Source organism: Prionailurus bengalensis, chromosome E4 (assembly GCF_016509475.1).
Source record: "Prionailurus bengalensis isolate Pbe53 chromosome E4, Fcat_Pben_1.1_paternal_pri, whole genome shotgun sequence".
In the NCBI taxonomy this organism is placed as follows: domain Eukaryota; kingdom Metazoa; phylum Chordata; class Mammalia; order Carnivora; family Felidae; genus Prionailurus; species Prionailurus bengalensis.
This window is the reverse complement of record NC_057360.1, coordinates 31,073,987-31,094,182: the sequence shown is the minus strand read 5'-3', so window position 1 is coordinate 31,094,182 and position 20,196 is coordinate 31,073,987. Positions and strand designations below refer to the sequence as shown.

General features: G+C 38.8%; 1 protein-coding gene across 1 annotated transcript in view; it reads left to right on the top strand.

The window, feature by feature from the left end:
• DTL (denticleless E3 ubiquitin protein ligase homolog) overlaps positions 1-20,196 on the top strand; it is a 43,032-nt gene that overhangs the window by 20,677 nt on the left and 2,159 nt on the right. Inside the window, exons 12-14 of the mRNA XM_043569053.1 lie at positions 4,897-4,986; positions 7,562-7,697; positions 17,598-18,430. Of these exons, the coding sequence (XP_043424988.1) occupies positions 4,897-4,986; positions 7,562-7,697; positions 17,598-18,430 (1,059 nt within the window). The remainder of the gene's footprint in view (positions 1-4,896; positions 4,987-7,561; positions 7,698-17,597; positions 18,431-20,196) is intronic.

Here is a 20,196-nt window from a genome sequence, read left to right as displayed (position 1 = left end):
CCCCGGAAGTCATATCTTTAATGTTGGCTTAGGACAGGGTAGAATCTGTCAGGTATGAAGGATAATTCTTCAGCTTAATTTCATCTGGTCCTGGGGGACACACTAAAAAATGATTTCTCTGAATACCTAGAAGTACAAAAATGCAACACTACCTTAAGAGTTTTTAGTCACAATATCCTAGATGGTCACATGGTGGAGACGTTGTTCTATCCAAGTTGCTTTTGTGTTGTACTTGCCTCTTTTCCTACAAGCACGTTTCTTTTTTTTATTTATTGTATTTTTATTTTTTTTAATGTTTATTGATTTTTGAGAGACAGAGCATGAGCAGGGGAGGCGGGGAGAGAGAGAGGGAAACACAGAATCTGAAGCAGGCTCCAGGCTCTGAGCTGTCAGCACAGAGCCCAAAGCAGGGTTGAACTCACAAGCTGTGAGATCATGACCTGAGCCAAAGTTGGACGCTTAACCAACCAAGCCCCCCAGGCACCCCTACTTATTGTATTTTTAAATGAAAATTTGCTTGTAAAATATATGCTTGAGACCCTGATTCATAAGAGTTTTTACTTAGTTTCTTGTCTATAAAATTTTCTGATACGAGTTTTAAACTTTGATGATATAGGTTAGTAACACTGATGCTTTCTTCTATTATTTTGAGTTTCAAATTTGGTCTTAATGCTTATTTTTCTTTTTGTTTTCCCTTTCTCCTTCTCTCACTATCTTGTCTCCATTCCTTTTTCTATTTGACTTCAAACTTAGCAGGAAGATTTTATTCCTACCAAAGTCTGTATCTTTTTAAGTTTTTTAATTCTTTAAAAGAAAATTACAGGGGCGCCTGGGTGGCGCAGTTGGTAAAGCGTCCGACTTCAGCCAGGTCACGATCTCGCGGTCCGTGAGTTCGAGCCCCGCGTCAGGCTCCGGGCTGATGGCTCGGAGCCTGGAGCCTGTTTCTGATTCTGTGTCTCCCTCTCTCTCTGCCCCTCCCCCGTTCATGCTCTGTCTCTCTCTGTCCCAAAAATAAAAATAAAAAACGTTGAAAAAAAAAATTAAAAAAAAAAAAAAAGAAAATTACACATACAAAAAAGCATAATAAAAGATTATGCAAAAAATACTTAATGCACTGATTATTATTAAAAATCTTTTAAAATAAGTTTTTTATTACATATATGTAATTATGCATATAATTGTATATTATACATGGGTGTATGTGTTTACAGATATATTTTATTGTCAATTCTATTTCCTTTAGTACACAAACTGTTTTGTTTCGTTTCAGGGAATAAGGGTGGAGGTATAGTTTCTTTAGAGACATGCAGTAAAGATACTTGGCTGTTGTTAGTAACCCATTTTCAGATGTCTACTCAGTGGCTATCACATACATGGGTGACCCTTTCTAAATTCCTAGGCAGGGTCACATGTCAGTGCTGAATGATGTGGTTCAGACATGATGTTCTCCTGCCTGTCCACACATAACTCAATGTGCAGGCTCTGATATTTGAGATCCTGGCAAGCTCACTGCTCCTAAAATTGAATTTGCCTAGTGACGTGGCTCAGTTTCTCTTTTCCATGATTAAAAAATAAGGTGGGGGTGTAGTTTAAAACCATTCCATGCAAGCTGAGTATCCAGGCTGTTAGGTTATCTTATAGCTCTGCTGTGTTTCCAGCAGTCAGAATTCCTTCAAGTGTTGGGATTTTTCCTATGTTAAAAAGCCCATGGGCACAAGAAAACAGTGAAATAAAGGAGTTTCAGATCTTAAGACAGAAGAGAATAGCCTTCTAATCTTTACCACTGCTCAGCAAAGGGGAGATATAATATAGTTAGGCTCTCTGATACTGAGGCCCAAGACTTCAAAATATAGTTAATATATTTTTTCTTTTTAATTTCTTATCCCTCACCTCCTTTTCCTGGTTCATTTCTGTTATAGCCGCTGAATAGTATTGAAGTGGTTATAAATAAACTCATTTGGCACAGTCAATTCTACCGCTGACTGGCGAAACATTGAGCCTGACACTTTAGGAAGTGTAAATGATCTCATGGCAGAAATAAAGATGAGATTTGGTTTCTCACTGGGCATAGTAAGGAGATTTTGGGGGGAAAGGTGCTCATCTTTTTTGCATCTTTGTTTAAGGATACAAAATGTTTATTACATGCATAGCTTAGAGCCAGTTCTTTCTACCTGTTGCGTTTATAGTTCGAGGAGTTTTACCACGGGGACTCTTCATGCCTTGAAGCAAAGTCTGTATAACAGCTAGAATATGTAAGAGAGGGCAGTTTTCCATGGTTTGACCCTCTCCAGGATGCACAGGTGTAAATGTCTCTTGGACTTAGTTTCCTCTTCCTACTTAAAAATAGAGGCTTTTAAAAAAATGCAATCATGTAAAGACAGTAATGTTTTATAAAAATGAAGTGACCATAAATAAAAACTTACTTGAATAAAAAGGAAGGATTTAAAAACAACTGGAGCTTCACCAGAGGACATTTTATCTCCTTCAAGTAGTCAGCAAGGGTACTATACCACGCTAGTATAGTCCTAAACTGCGAAAGCGCTTGTAACTACCATTCAGATAAACTTGCTGGACAGTACCTCTCATTTCAGCCTACCTCATGTCCTTCTCTCCACTTTTTTTTTGTTGAGATAGAATTCATAGAATATAAGGTTCATCATTTTAGTCATTTGTCAATGTACAGTTCAGGGATTTTGAGTATAATCACAATATTGTGCCACCACCATCACTATTTCATTCCCAGATGTTTTCATTACTCCAAAACGAAACACTGTACCTTTTAATAAGAGTCGCTCTCTGTTCTTCCCTGCCTTCAGCCTCTGGCAAGCACTAACCTCTGTTCTGTCTATGGTTTTGCCTCTTCTGGACATATCCTACACATAGAGTCACACAATGTTTTCAAGATTCATCATGTTGTTGCAGATATCAGTACTCCATTCCTTTTTATGGCTGAGTATTCACTGTATGCATTGACCACATTTTACTTATGCCTTTATTAGTTGGTAGATATTTAAATTATTTCACTTTTTTGGCTTTATGAATAAAGCACCTATGAGCGTTCATGTACAAGTGTTTGAACATACATTTTCAGCTCTTCTGTGTGTATATCTAAGAATATAAGTGCTGGGTCGTCTAGTAATTAATTCTATGTTTAACTTTTGGAGGAACCTTCTCCCCCCACGTTTGAAGCTATGTAAAGTGCCTGGCTCAACAAATGCTGGCTTTTATTGTCATTATTATTCCTATCTTATCAGTTTGTCAAGTTTTTCCAAGGGATCTTTTGTTTTTTCTCGTAGATCCTATAGGTAAATGCAAAAATGTACATGGATTCTGTTGGCAGATATTTGTTTGTTTTTTAATTTATTTTAATCCTTTGTATACACGTTTAGGTTTCCTTAGGTATTAAAATGCCTAGGAAATTGAAGAAGAGCCAGTATCATGAAATGACAAGTTAGAGGCCATAAGCAGAGTAAACCAATGCAGTAGAGTAATGTGTTCCTACCAGGGAGGGTCAAAAGAACATTAGGGTTTTCTCTCCCTTTTAATTTCCTGCTACCCATCCTGCTTGGGCCTTGGGTGAAGAGAAACTTAATGGGCTGGGGCCATCCCAAAGAGAGAAGGATGGAGAATTTCTGTGACTCCTGAAATGAAAGTCTTTTCTAAAATATGCTACCTTGTGAGAGAATGAGTTATTGCTCTCTGTGCTATTGTAGGAGGCAGAAAGTGAGATCCTTTTTGTTAATACTCAGGAAAAAGCTTTTTCTGTGAAACTCTAATTAACCCAGCAAGGCAAATTAGACTCTGTTCTTTCTCTTCTTTTGCTTTTTGAATCATTACCTGTGCCATTTAACCCAAGAGAGGAGTAGTAATGATTGAGTTGGAGAACCTTATGAATCAGTGTGTTGAATATCTTCACTACAATTGAAGGAAATCTATTAAGTTTACTTAGTCATTCTTGCAAATATTCTTTCCAGAGTCGCCTCCACTTTCTTCATACAGATGAGCAATGATTCAGAGCCTTGGGAAAATGAAAAGGGAATAATTTCTCTTTTTCAAACATGTGCTAATAATAGTTAAATGAGTTTGTGCCATATTGTGCTGGTTAATTCTCATGGCCTCTGAAAGGGATTGACAGCTCTCGAATGAATCAACTGTCAAATGCAGATCACTAATGGCATCCAGTGAGGGGGGGAATCTGATCCTTAGTCATGTGTGTTGTACTGCATAATATGACCCTTGATTCATTAAAACATAGCAGAACTTAACTGAAAATTCAAGAGTTCTTTAATCAAATTAACCAAAATGAAATTGTAAAAGATTCTTTTTTTCCAAAAAGGATACCAAAGTGCCATGTAAAAGTATATGGTTTATAGTCCTTCCAAATGAAGGGATGACTTTGGTAAAAATCAGTGAGTCTTTTGGATGAAAGACTGTCCTCTTGTTGCAGGAGAACTGGTAGTATGTCTGAAATGCCTTCAGGGTTTAGCTAATGCAGTATTCCCAGAAGTCACTGATTAGAGAAGATCTGAAAATGCCTAGGCTATGTAAAAACAGGGCTCCCTTGAAGTGCACACTACCTAGCAGCTGAACCCCATCCTTGCAGAAAGTTACCAGCTAAGAAGTGAGGAAAAATGTCATTCTTGAATTTTAGTCAAAATATATATAGATAGTTAGGTAGTCCTGTCCTGGTATCTGAGTTCATATCTGTTTTCTCAGATCGGTGGCAGAAATATTTTGCCCATTGGAACTCTTTTCTGAGCTATAACTAGGCATACTTAAGAGACGTTTGGTAACAAAGCTATCTAAGGCACAAATATGGAGAGATTCAAAGGCTCTATCTGGGAGACTAGCACTGCTCTGCTGACTTGTTTTTTTCTTTTTTTGATGGTGTAATAGGTCTCCACACCCTGGCATCCTCCTACGGTACTCCAGGGTCACTCTCAAGAGGTCACATCTGTGTGCTGGTGTCCATCAGACTTCACAAAGGTTTGTAAATAAATCTCTGTAGTTGATTTAAAAAGTGGATCACAGATTTGTACATTTTCCCAAGGTTATTTTGAGTGTTATACAGACTTCAATGTTTAAATAGAGATCGAAAGAACTAGAGGCCATCCAGGATCTATGTCAGCATTAATCATACACATTCTACTTTTCTCTACCAGTAGAGAAACTTACACTAAAGAATAAGAATGGACTTCTTTATTCCTTGGAAGTCATTGTTTTCCTAAACATAGAATTAAGTTTTTAACATAATTAAATTTTATCCAAAACTCTAAAGTAAAAAGAAAATTTTAAGGTGAAAAAACTAGTTTTATTAACTATCTACATATTATCAATGTGACATATTAAAGGTAACATCTTGACTGTTCTTCACAATCCAATTTAGTGTTCACATGCCTAAACAATGCTTGCTGTGAAGTCTTAATGTGCTAGGTTATCTATGGCAAAACTACATAAGTAGCTCTAAAATGTTTTAGACATTTCTCACTTAAAAAAAAATTAACAGTAATACTTAAAAACAAAATCCTGAAATGTAGAAAGACCAGAAACATAATCATAATCTTTATGTACATGTAGGGCTTTCATACATAGCGGCCCAAGTTCCAGTCACTCTCCTGGCCTCTACTTCCCCTGGTCTTTGGGTTATTGGGATTTACAAGAAATATCGCTTCTGTGGAGATCTCCCCTTTCATGTATGAAGTTTTCAGGTTTTGTTCCCATCTGTTTTTTATCTTCCAGAAACTTTTTATGGTCTGCTCTACTCAAGGCATCTCTGCTAGCTTTCCAGTACTGCTGCTGTGGATTTCTTTTTATTTCTGTATCCCTATATAACCATTTCTGTGGCCAGCCTCGTGATAGGCCTTTTTTTTTTTTTAACTTAATCGTTTTAATCACCAATAATTATATCCCAATGACATTTTCCTTCTGAGATTCCATGTAACTTCCAGTGAAATATCTGCTTTTAATATATTTTCTATTTTGTAGAATTGGGATAGTTTTTTAATTTTTCAGTTATTTATGTCCTCTTTTTTCAACCACCATATATTGTCCTCATGTATATGCACAGGAAAGACTCCTAGGAAATGACAGGGCTGTTTACCTATACTCATCTAGTGACTACCCTTTTAAAAGTTTTTTTTAAATAATTTTGCTCCTAGGGACACCTGGGTGGCTCAGTCGGTTAAGTGTCCGAGTGTCCGACTTTGGCTCAGGTCATGATCTCACGGCTCTTGGGTTCAAGCCCCATGTCGGCCTCTGTGCTGACAGCTCAGAGCCTGGAGCCTGCTTTGGATTCTGTGCTTCCCTCTCCCTCTCTTCCCCTCCCCTGCTCATGCTCTGTCTCTCTCTGTCTCTCAAAAGTAAATAAACATTAAAATAAAATAAAATAATTTTGCTCCCAGCCTAGAGTTAGGAAGGTAAGTATGGTATAAAAACAAAAGCCTCTGAAATTGGAAAAACATAATATTTCAGTTCTAGCTTTGCCACTTAATTGTGGTGACATTGGGCAAACAACTTTATTCTAACCTGCAGATGAGGTTATTTGAGTTCAAGGTTTTTTACATTGTGAGTATTAAACAAGTTAAAAAATGTAAATTGTCAGATGCACAGTAGGTGCTCTGGAACTAATAACTCTTATTAATAGATCATAGAGTAACTGGGGATTCCAGGCATTTCTTGTTGAGCAGTTAAATATGTGTGTCTTCTTTTGGCCTCCCAGTAAGGAAAGGAAAAAGCTGCCAGTCTCTTGGGGGCCAAGACTTAAGAGAACGTGTGTTCTTTTTTTCTCTCTCTTTAGTGACTGAAATAGAGAAATTATATAAACAAATGCTGGGGAACAGCTCTGGTACCAGTGGCCATTTGCCACAAGCTCTTCAGGCTGGACTTTCTCTGCCATAAAAGGCTGGGACCAAGATCGGGAATGGTCAGATATTTTTAAAGGGGCAAAGGTTATTTTTAACTTCTTTCAGCCTAGTGAACTTGTTGTTTTCCCAGATCGCTCCTTTACCTATTTAAAAAGAATCTCAAAGGAATGGTTTCATTCTACTTGTCACAGCTTCCTAGAGTCATGAACTAAGCCTGATCTTGGAAATGATCCCATTACTTTAGCAGTAAGCCAGATCATGTATAATTCAGAAGAAAGTGGTAGAAATTGAATGGTGACATGTACTGGTTTATCATTTAAGAGGGAGAGTAAAAAAGGTATTATAATTATATATGTCATAGTTCTATAGAAAGTTATAAAGATAATGACTAGCCCAAGTTTTTAAGGCAAAAATGAAATGAACTTGGTTTTATAGTAGGGCATTAGGTCAGGTAATAAATGACTGGTAATGAAAGACATACCAGCAGAATTATTAAGAAACTATAGAGAGTCCTTTGGAAATCTGGAGTGATTCCTGAAAGCAAAGAATGGAAGTATATGATTTTTCAGATATCATTTTCTATATCCTGGTGTGTCAGACAGAATAATTCTCCTTATGAGTCCTTAAGATCTACAGAATTTTTCCTTTGTTGTAAGTCTTTGATTGAATCTTCTTGACTCCCTTCCTGGTTCTCATAGATTGCTACCTGCTCTGATGACAATACACTGAAAATCTGGCGTTTGAATAGAGGCTTAGAGGAGAAATCAGGAGGAGATAAGCTCTCCCTAGTGGGTTGGGCATCTCAGAAGAAAAAAGAGGCGAGAGCTGACCTAGGTAAGGATCCCATGCATTTTTCTAAGTTGTTCATGGTTTAATTGGTTTCATTCTACAGTACAGAGTGATAAGCTAAATTTCATCTTGTCTTGGTATATTTTTAAAGGAAAGCACCATCTTTTTGACATTCATTCTTTTCAATACATATTTTCTGAGCACTACTATGTTTATCATCTATACGAAGCACTGGAATCCAGGGGTGGATTTATTTTCAAAATTTTTATTGAACATTTACTATGTGCTAGGCACTGTTCTGAGTTGCTGGAGATTTAGCAATGAACAAAAGAATCAAAAAACCCAAAGACATAAACGAAGCTTACAGATTAGTATGAGCGGCATAGAAACAAGTTAAAGTAAAATATGTACTATGTCAAATCATGAGTACTTGAGAAAAAAAAAAAAAAGAACACTGGGAAATTAGGTGCCCAGGGAGGTCTAAATGTTTAGATGACATTTGAGTAAAAGAAGTGAAATAGTGAGCCACGTGGACATTTTGAAGAACATTCCAGGCAGACAAGTGCAAAAGCCCTAAAGTAGGAGCAGGCCTGACATATTTTTTTGTTCCTTGAAGGGGCTAATATGGCTATGGCCCCTGTGGCTGGTGCAAGCTAAGGAGAGGGAGGGGAATAGTAATGGGAAATGAGGTTCTTCTACAGTTTGGCTTTTATTCTGACAGACAAAAAGCTATTGCAGGGTTTTAAATAGACGAGTATCATGATCTGACTTTGCTTGATCATTCTTACTCCTGTGTTGAAAACAAATTGTAAAGGGAGCAGTATAAAAGCTGGAAGCTAGTTTTAATGTCGTTTTGAAATAATCCAGGAAGCCATGATGGTGACTTGGACAGAGGGGTAGCAAAAGATATGGTAAGAAGTCTTCAAATTCTGGATATATGTACAAGGTGGAGCCAACAGAACATGGTGTGGAATCAGATGTGGGATGTAAGGGAGAATTACTAAGGATGACTTCAGAGCTTAGGGCTTGTAAAACTAGAAGAATGGAATTGCCATTGACCTAAACAGGAATCACTGCAGAAGGAACAGGTTTGGGAGGGAATAGCGGAAGTTCCCTTTGGATATTTGTTTGATATGATTATTAGACATTCAAATGGAGATGTCAGAGAGGCAGTTAGATGTTAATTTTTCAGTTTGGGGCTAAAGCTATAAATTTGGGGTCCATCATCATAGAGCAAGGAAGCTATAGCTAAGGTAGAGAATAGGTCTGGGGTCTGACCCTTGGAACACCCCAATGTTTAGAGGTTAGAGAGGTGAAGAAACAGACACAACCAGAGAAGTTAGAGAAGAAACCAGGAGAGTACTGTATTTTGGGACCCAAGTAAGTAATGGAGAGGGGGATCCATTTGGTCAAATGTTTTTAGCATTCCACATAAGACAAGGACTGAAATGACCTTTGGATTTGGCAGTGTGGGGATTATTTGGTGACTTCCATGAGAGCAATTTTGGTGGAGTGTCATGGTCTGATGGATGTTCAGGAGGATCAGAGAAGAGAACTTGGAGACTACAAGTATAGAAGGCTCTATCAAGGAGTTTTGCTAGAAAGGAAAGGAGAGAAATAAAGTGGTGGCTGAAGGAAGAAGCAGCATTTGTTTCTGTTTTGTTTTAATAGGAATATAGCATTTTGGAGTACCTGGATGGCTCGGTCAGTTAAGCGTTGGACTTTGGCCCAGGTCATGATCTCACACTCCGTGAGTTCAAGCCCCATGTTGGGCTCTGTGCTGACAGTAAAGAAAGAGTCTGGTTAAGATTCATTTTCTCTCTCTCTCTCTCTCTCTCTGTCCCTCCCCCTCTCCCCCTCTCCCCCACTCTTGCTTGCACTCTGTCTCTCAAAAGTAAATGTTTAAAAAAAAATTTATTTAAGCAGTATAGCATTTTGTATGTGATTGGAAGGATCCTATAGAGAGAGAAACTTGATGCAGGGAAATTTACTAGAGCAGTGTTCTCAAGTAAGTGTGAAGGGATGGTATCGAATTCACAAGTAGAAGGGTAGGACTTTGCTAAGAGTGTGGATAGTTCGTCCATAATAATTAGAGAGAAGGTGGAACATACAGGCACAGTGAAGGTAGGTCAGAACCTATGGAAGTTGATAGCTTCTGTTTTCTTAGTAAGATAGGAATCAGGATCATCAACTGAAAATAAGGGTAAGGGAGGAAGTGGTTGAGATTTGAGGAGAGATAAGTGAGTCTGAAATAGTCACGCAGAGAAAAGAAGAGAAAGTGGACCAGGGAAATACGGTTGTTGGGCAGTGGGTCAACTTGAGGCTAGTGGTCATGAATTGCAAGTGAGCAGTGTCTAATGGTTGTCTGCTGCCCAGGTACAGATACACTATAGGTGCGGAGTTGCATTTAACCAGAGGTGTGGTTTAAATCCACAAGTGTAAAGTGAGAGGAGGGCCAAGGAAGTTGAGGGTAGATATGAGAGGATAGTTGTAATGGTTGACTGCAGGATTTAAACTGGGTAAGGAAGGAAGTGAGCATATAGTGGCACTAGGGGATAGTGTCAAAGTGGGAAGATAAATGAATTGAGGATCCCCTAGAGATGAGGGATTTTGGAGATTGATCACTAAAGTGAACTGTAATATAGGTGGTGGTTGAAACTGAGATAACAGGATTTGCAGATTGGTAGTAATAAGGTCAAGGAGTAAGTGGCTTGAGTGAATTAAAGGACAAGGCTATAGAAACCAAGGCATTGGAAAGACCATGTATGTGGATTTTGTAATAACCATGAATTGACAGAGACAGTATTGAAGAGAGTGATAGTGCACCAAGAGCAAAACTCTTCCAAGCACTGGACCAGCCAGAGGGGATTCTCATGTTATCAACAGATATATAGTAATAAGCTGGAAATTTAAGCTTAAAGATTCATTTTACGTTAACCATCAAGGCCTAAGCTAATGAGGAATTGAAGATGAGACCGAATATATGCCCATTTTTCTAATGACTTAGTTCTTTATCTCTTAAAAGATGCTATAAGCAGAACTGGATTCCAGGGGAGGGTCTTTTACTTGTAGGTCTGCTTTAGTAAAGCCTTTGATGCCTTTATTTTTTAGTGTTTGGTGTTTCCTCTCTTTAAAAAAATTTTTCTTTTATTAGTATTATATAAGTTTAAAAAGCCAGCGAGTCCTTCAACAGTGAACGAGGTAAACAGTCCCTAGATGCCCTGCCCCATAGTTCCCTTTTCTCAGGGACAGCCACTCTCAAATCTTCTAGCTGATTCTTTGATATGTGTGTCTATATCTCTGAATAGTATTTGTGCATTTCTGTTTCTTTTGATTTCTGTTTTCTTTTGTTTTCAACTTTATCTACTGACGTCTCGCTTTGTGAGATGAGGATTTCGCTCTCTGTGTCCCCACCATTACCAAGCCTCTGCATGCTCCGCATTCCCCTATCTTCCCAATACAGGATCATAATTTTGGTTTGAACAGGAGTTAGCTTTTTGCTTTTGGTTTTTTTCTATTCAGAAGGGAGTTAGATAGTAAACTGCTGTTACTTTTTATTTCCTGAACTTTTTTTCCCCCTTGAGGCTCTTTTTTTTTTTTTTTTTTTAAGAGACTTGTCAAGATGTATTTACCTACCATAAGTCCACCCATTTAAAGTATACAGTGCAGTGGCCTTTAGTATATTGAGTTAGGCAGTCATCAACACAATCTCATTCTGGAATATTTTCATTATCCAAAATGAGGGTTCCAATTTCCCTATATCTTTATCAGCACTTGTTATTGTCTAATTTTTTTTTTAATTTTTTTTTCAACGTTTATTTATTTTTGGGACAGAGAGAGACAGATCACGAACGGGGGAGGGGCAGAGAGAGAGGGAGACACAGAATCGGAAACAGGCTCCAGGCTCTGAGCCATCAGCCCAGAGCCCGACGCGGGGCTCGAACTCACGGACCGCGAGATCGTGACCTGGCTGAAGTCGGGACGCTTAACCGACTGCGCCACCCAGGCGCCCCGTTATTGTCTAATTAATTACAGCCCTCCTAGTGAATGTGAAGTGGTATCCATTGTGGTTTAGATTTGAATTTCCCTAATGGCTAACAATATTGAGCATTTTTTCCTGTGCTTATTATTTTCCATTTGTATATTTTCTTTGGAGAAATGCCTCTGCACATCTTTTGCCCAAATTTTAATTGGACTATTTGTCTTTTTAATGTTGAGTTGTAAGTGTTCTTTATATACTCTGGATATAAGCCCTTTGTCATATAACGATTTGCAAATATTCTCTTATTCTGTAGGTTGTCTTTTTACTTCCCTAATGATGTCCTTTGACACAAAATTTTCTAATTCTGATGAAATCCAACTTACCTGTTTTATCCTTTGTCAATTTGTGCTTTTGATGTTGTATCTAAGAAACCATTTCTTAACCCAAGGTCACAAAGAGATTTTTAGTTTTAAGCCATCTGGCCCATTTTGTGTTTATTTTTGTGTACGATGTAAGATAAGGATCTAAATTCATTCTTTTATACATGGATATCCAGGTTTCTCAGTATCTTTTTTTTTTTTAATTTCTTTAACGTTTTTTATTTATTTTTGAGACAGAGAGAGACAGAGCATGGACGGGGGAGGGGCAGAGAGAGAGGGAGACACAGAATCAGAAGCAAGCTCCAGGCTCTGAGCCATCAGCCCAGAGCCCGACGCGGGGCTCGAACTCACGGACCGCGAGATCGTGACCTGAGCTGAAGTCGGACGCTTAACCGACTGAGCCACCCAGGCGCCCCTCTCAGTATCATTTTTAACAGAGACTATTCTTTACTCCATTAAATTATTTTCATACCCTTGCCAAAAATCAATTGACCATAAATGTAAGGATTTATTTCTAGATTCTCATTCTGTTCCATTGATGTATATGTCTATCCTTAGGCTGATACTACATTGTCTTGATTACTATAGCTTTGTAGCAAGTTTTTGAAATTGGAAACTCTGGGTCCCCCAATTTTCTTCTTTTTCAAGATTATTTTGGTTATTCTTGGTCACTTGTATTTCTATACAGATACTAGAACCAGCTTGTCAATTTCTACAAAATAGTTCCCTGAGATTTTGATAGGCATTATATCAAATCTATAGTTGAGTTTGGGGAATACTGCCATCTTAAAGATGTGTTAACTTTTGTGATCCATGAACATAGATGTCTATCAGCTGCCTTGTCTTTATATTTACTTATCTATCCCTAATTTGGGAAAACAGAAAAGAGAAGAATCATGTGAGTAAAAAGCCATCGGTGTTTCTACCACTCACAAATAATTTTAATTAACATTTTAACTTATTTTTGAGATTTTCCTCCTTTTCCACAGAGATTCTTATTAATAGAATCATGTTTATACTGTAAATACATTTGGATTTCTTGGGGATGTCTTCCCTGAACATGATGTTCTAAGCACTTTCTGTGTTATCTTTTTAGCAAAATATTTAAAGTAGTCCACTGAGTAAATGTTCCACGGTTTATCTAGCTATTCTCTCGTAGTTGGACATTTTGTTTCCAAAATTTTGTGAAACTTTTTTCTGAATTTAGGGTTCCCTCATCCCATTAAAATAGATTCCCAGAGGTGGCATTTCTATGTTAATTGCTGTAACCATTTTAAGAGTATTAATGAAAAGTGAAGTTGCTTTTAATTATTTTTAGTGTATCATTAATTATTCTTGGTTTTGGAAGCCAAGTCACAAAAAGAGTTATACATGTTGACCAAGTTTGGACCATAATAATAGCGACCACATTCAGCCATTATTGAGTATGAGCATAGACAGTCTAAAGACCCACTTGGATTATCTTACTTAGTTTCCCAAACAGCCGAAACTAAAGCTCAAGGAAGTTAGGTTCGCCTAAGATCCCACACAGCTGTGAAGTTTGTAGTAGAACCAGACTTCAAACACTTGCAGTCTGGTTTTAGAGTGCGTGCTTGGTCTGTGCTGACAGCTCAGAGCCTGGAGCCTGCTTCAGATTCTTTATCTCTCTGCCCTTTCCTCACCCACACTCTGTCTCTCCCTTTCTTAAAAAATAAACATTTAGAGTGCGTGCTTGGAAGCACTCTCCAGTACTGCCTCCTTTAAAACCCAACACAGGAAAGCATAGTTCAAGTTAAGACCCAACCAAGATTTCTCCATTCAGGATGCTGCTAGAGTTACTCTGAAGAGCACTAAAGAAAATCAACCCCACTTGAATGCCAAAGGTTGCACATTGGCTATTCAGCCCTGTAATCCAGCTTCCAGCAACAGAGTGGCTGCTGTTAATCACACTACCAGTTTGAAAATGATGGTCCTCTGCTTTCCCAAGCTTCTAATTGCCACCCCAATCCTTCACTGTTGTCCTGGGCTTCGTATCTTCTCTTCTGGCCCTCTTAACACACCAACTAGAAGGCTTTAAACCCGACGCACAGCGCCTTTTCCCTCTGCCCTACTTTTCCCAGCCAGCACCTGCTCTATCGCTTACTATTGTGTCACTGTTTCAGCCGGCGATCTCAGTACTGTCAAGGCAAATGGTTCTCAACCCTGGCTGTGCATCTTAACCAGTCGTGGAGCTTTTTAAAAGTTTGTGTGTCCCCAGAGATTATTCAGTAGGTCTGGGGTGGTGGCCAAGTACCTGTATTCTTACAAAGCTCCAAGTAATTCTGGTATGCAGCCAGGATTGAGAACCTCTGGTCTAGGCATTATTGAGTGACAAAGATGATTGTCCTTATCTTAAAGAGAAGGAAACCTTACCTGTACTATCTCCTGTGCTTGCCATAGTCTTGCAAGTCTGCAGAATGCTTACAGAGTCTGTTTGTTTTTTTTTTTTTTTTTCAACGTTTTTTATTTATTTTTGGGACAGAGAGAGACAGAGCATGAATGGGGGAGGGGCAGAGAGAGAGAGGGAGACACAGAATCGGAAACAGGCTCCAGGCTCTGAGCCATCAGCCCAGAGCCCGACGCGGGGCTCGAACTCACAGACTGCAAGATCGTGACCTGGCTGAAGTCGGCCGCTTAACCGACTGCGCCACCCAGGCGCCCCCAGAGTCTGTTTTTTGATGCATGGAACCTCACTGTCATCCCTCTCAGCAGTACTGAAATTTCACAAACATTGTTTAATAATTCTTTGCTGGGTACTACAGGGGCCCTAGACCTAAAAATGAGTAAATTATCATCACCTGCCTTCTAGGTGCTCACGGTCTAGTCCGGGAGGCAGATACAAAAGCCCTGTAGTACATTGTAAACATTTCTCTTAGCTGTATAAACAAAAGGAGCCTACTTCCTGTGGGAGAGGAGGAAAGAAGTTTGTGAAATCTTCACAATGAAGTTAACGGCTGTCATCAGAGCCTGAAACATGAGGAGAATTTTTACCTGGCCAAGAAGGGGCAGACTTGGCAAGAAAGCCACATGAACAAAGACAGAGATGTGACAGTGCACAGCTTGTTCAGGAAGCAGTGAGTAGTCTCCTGTAACAGGATCCTAAAGTAGCAGTACATGATATGACTGGAAAGGTAGGCTGAGGCCAAATGGCAAACTCTTATACAGAAAGAAGCTGCAAAGTGACTGATTATTAGTAAACTTTCTATAATTCCTCAAAAGAACTGACTTGCAGGAGGCCCTTAGGACAGTAATGCAGTCCGTGATACCGTGTCCTCAGATCTCACACAGTGCTTCGGGTCAGTGGGGGTTCAGTAGATGATGTACTACTGGCCATGTTATATTTAAATCGAGGGACCATATAGTGACATACTGTGTAGCTGTTAAAAACAATGCAGTGTGTCTAAGTTTATAGAGATATAGAGAAAAAACACTGTTTAGAGAAAAGAAGAAATTGCAGAATGTGTGTATGTGGTGTGTGTTTGTGTAATAATCCATTGTTGGGTTTTTAAGATCTGATATACCTTTGTGTGGTAATAGGCATCTAGAAAATTGTGGGATGCACACGAGTAAAATGAGGTTGAAAAGAGGGCTTTTTACTTTTCGCTTAATTTCCCTTTGAAACTGAATTTTTTTTACCATGAAATTTTATTATCTTAATAATCTTATTACTATTTTTTTTAAAAAGATTGAAATTTGGTGCAGAGTTTTGTTAACCTTCAAAGTTAATAAAATCTTCTCTTTGGAACCCCATGGTCCACTCCTTCCTCCATTTAACATCCTAAAGGAAGAGAAATGCCCCAGCTTTCCACCACATCAGATCTCCCTCTGACCCTTAATATAAACACTTCAGATGTCTGCTACTCAGGTATCAGAAACTTAGATACCTGCTTAGCCCAGGGCCCAGCTTTTCCGTCTCCCCTAATCCTGTGTTAGAATGTGCCTGTTCTAAGACCCATGCTATTTTAGGACTTTCTCCCTTAACCCTACCCTTCAGCCCACTCTCGTGGAACTAATAACTATAGGGACTGTGCAGTGACTGTTGATGTGTGCTGAAGAGTGACACAAATGAAAAGTTTCTGTCCTCCTGAAATAATGACTAATCAAGCTCTAGAATATGAGAACTATCACCAGATGCTTCAGGGACAGTCCCTGTCACTAACTCTCCTTCTGGAGCACGTTACTCCAGAATGGGATTTTCCAGTAAAATGATCTTAATTGAAAGAACAGTATCACTTTGGCCATTTCTGAACGTATAGTTGATGGAGAAAGTTTAGGCAAAAGTCAGTTTGTAGAATTTCTCTGTCTCAAGGCAAAACTGCTTGATGAGTAAAAAGCACAGGGTAGAACATACAGGGTAACTAGATGACTGAAATTAGTGCTTGTGAATCTGTATTCTAGTGATTGTCTTATGTCAGCTCATCCTAAATTCAGTTGCATATAAATGCAATTCAGTAATTAAACTGAATTAAATATCAGAGTTATAATTCAAAGAGTTTGTGACTTAGAAATAATTGATGGCCTTTCCTTGTTACTAGAGACAGGAACACTATTTCAGAAATCTAGAAAGCTCAGAAGGAAAGTAAGAAAATACAGAGTTGTCTATGGCTGGGCCAAAGTGGGAAGAAGCATGAAGTTTATAAGAATTTTCCTCAAGGGCTTGCCATTGCTTGTAAACAAGGGACAAGACACATAGAGAAGAGTTCTGTCCACTGACTTGCTTTACTGAGAGCAAGCATTTGGTTTTGGAAATGTTCTTTGGCATTCTTTGACTTGCGGAAAGTAGCCATTTATAAATTAAGGTGGAAAGCCAAGGGAGGCCTAATAACTTTAACAAGCAATTGATGGGATTATTTCCTGTGGACATTAAAAGCTCTCCATTTCACAGATATGGAAACTGAAGCAGAAGCAGAGGAGGTAAAGGGTTGTGTTCAAGTCAGTAGTAAATGGTCGTGCCAAATTTTAGACCAGTGCACTTATGTTTGGGAACCACTGTGCAGTGTCCCCCTGCCCTCACATTGCTCCAAAGCATATACAGGAATTGTAATGGCAACTTTACTTGTGAAAACAAAATATCATTAACAACTTAAATGTCTTGCTGTTACCTTAGAATACTTGGTAGCTAGTAAAAATTACAATGTACATCTATATTAATGTGGGGAAGGTCCATTATATGCTAAGAAGCAGGTTACTGAATAGTATATACATTATGGTCTCTTTTGTATAGAAAAAATTTGAGGTGTATAACGTATATATCACATGCACAAGTATAGAAAAAATGCTGTAAGTGGTGTACCTGGATGCTTTAAAATTTTCCCTTTAATATTTCTGTATTTTCTAGATTATTACAAGTAAATGTTTTACAACAGAGTGGTTGGGAGGCTGGCAGTTAGGAAAGGGGAAGGAAAATGCTGAAAGGGTGTGGTAAGAATCAAGTGATTTATGTAATCGACTCACTGGGAAATCCATTCCTATATGAGTAAGTTAGTTATAATTTTCCTTGGTGAGAATTCAGGGATTTTCTATGGCTTTCTCTTCTGATTTCTGTGACCCTCTGTTCTTTTTCAGTAACAGTGACAAGTAGCCAGAGCACTCCTGCCAAAGCCCCCAGAGTAAAGAGCAGTCCATCTATTTCTTCCCCATCATCAGCAGCTTGTGCTCCAAGCTGTGCAGGAGACCTCCCTCTTCCTTCAAATACTCCCACATTCTCTATTAAAACCCCTCCTGCCAAAGCCCGGTCTCCCATCAGCAGAAGAGGCTCTGTGTCCTCGGTCTCTCCCAAGCCACCCTCGTCTTTCAAGATGTCCATTAGAAACTGGATGACCCGAACACCATCCTCCTCACCACCCATCACGCCACCTGCTTCTGAAACCAAGATCACTTCTCCAAGAAAAGCCCTCATTCCTGTGAGCCTAAAGTCATCCCAAGCAGTGGCTTGCTCTGAGTCCAGAAATCGAGTCAAGAGGAGGCTGGACTCAAGTTGTCTGGAGAGTGTGAAACAGAAGTGTGTGAAGAGTTGCAACTGTGTGACTGAGCTTGATGACCCAGTTGAAAAGCTTCATTTGGATCTGTGCTGCCTTGCTGGTAGCCAGGAAGACCTTGGTAAGGACTCTCTAGGTCCTCCCAAACCAAGCAAGATTGAAGGAGCTAGTATGAGTATCTCAGAGCCTCCTTCTCCCGCCAGTCCTTATGCTTCAGAAAGCTGCGGAACACTACCTCTTCCTTTGGGATCTTGTGGAGAAGGGTCTGAGGTGGTAGGCAAAGAGAATAGCTCCCCGGAGAATAAAAACTGGTTATTGGCCATGGCGGCCAAACGGAAGGCTGAGAATTCATCTCCCCGAAGTCCATCCTCCCAGACCCCCAATTCTAGGAGACAGAGTGGAAAGACTTCTCCAGGCCCGGTAAGTCGGCAGTGATGGGAAGATGCATTTCCTAACTTGAAAGGAGCCAGTGAGAACATAGATTCTCTAACTTGAGGAGGTCAAGCACAAATCCCTTCTCAGAAGTCAGGATTTTTTTTTTTTTTTTTTTTTTCAGTAAATCTATTTATACCTAGGGTTGCCAGATTTAGCACATAAAAATTCAGGACAAATATTGCGTGGGACATATTTATACTAAAAATTCTTTATACTAAACGGTTATTTGTTTGAAATTCAAATGTAACTAGGTGTTGCTGTATTTCATTATCTAGCAACCCGATTTACTCCCATTAAAATCCCTTCCGTGAAGGTCCATACCACTCAGCCCTGGTGTCTGTTTCCTCAAAGCCTTCATCATGCTCTAATATATCAATTCAAAAATATCTTCCCTCTTCTTTGTTTGGCATTATTCCCCCCCCACCCAACCCCTGCGTTTTTTGTTTTTTTTTCTTTTCCCCATTCGCCAGCCCCTGGCAACCACTTTTTATAGGTTCCCTCCCCTTTTTATAGATAAAACTGACATTCATGGGCAAGTTACCAACATCCATGAATAGATTTCCAGTTTGGTCATTATGGTTTATGATTATTTCAAATACAGTGAAACTTAGATACTTAAAGCAATTTAAATGCAGAATCCTTCCAGATTTTTATGATTTTCCCATTTTTTTACCGTCACCTTGCTCACACCAGTATTTTTGGCAATTCATCTATATCTATACTTTTTAAACATTCAGGTTAGTTTCACTTATCTTTTTAGGACTACTGTTTTCATTGACTGACACAATATTGAAGTTAAATAATTTCAAAAACACATATTGCTGGCAGAAATAGGTTTGTGAACCTTAAAAAGCAAATGACCTATTGAAATGGTGGAGGGAGAAGTAGCTATGAGCATCGAGTGAGTATGGGCACAGGTCAGAGGGACTAGAAAGCTTCAGGTAATCAGTTTGCAAGTGGGGGGGGGGTAGGTTCACAAAGTTTCTGCTCTGATTCATAGTGGTTCTTGCTCTGTGTTAAGAAGGTGGTACAATGATTAAAATTCAATCTAAAAGCTGGAGAGCCTCAAGCCAGCTCTAGTTTAATAAGTGTTCATATCCCCCATCCTACTGTCCTGAAGCCTGTCCCATAATTTTAGGGAAAATAAACTAGAAATATTTTAAAGATTACTTAAAACACAGAATCCAACCAAGATCTTGCTACAGAACATGGGGGAAAAAAACAGCTATCAGGAATCTTTTCTTTCTTCTCCTAAAATTATCTTTGTATCTGTTTTTTGCCCCTGACCAAAATCCTTTTTTTCCAGAACTGATCTCAGCTGTGTGTTATCAGAAAAATAATTTCAGTGAAAAATTGTTTTCACTAATGTGTACATTATAAAGGCTTTTAAAAATAGTGTGCCAGTCCCATGTATTTCTGGTTTTATAATTTCAATCTTTGAAGCTAAAGTTTCTTTAGAAGGTTTTTCTTCTTTATGTGCATAATGATAAGACTTCCTCAGAAAAGGGTAGCAGCTGCCATTTGAATCCCTGTCCCATTTGTAAATTGGGAGGGGGAGGTGATTTACAAATTTCTTTCAAAGAGGAGGGTTATTATAGCCTTTGGGTCTTATCAGGAGGTTTAACTAGTAAATATTTTCAGTTCACATGAAAAATCTATGCCTTCCATTCTTACATACATCTATTAAATTTTTATTAAATTCAGTACAAATCAGCCAAAAGAGACATTGCCCTCAAAGTATTTGGAACTTG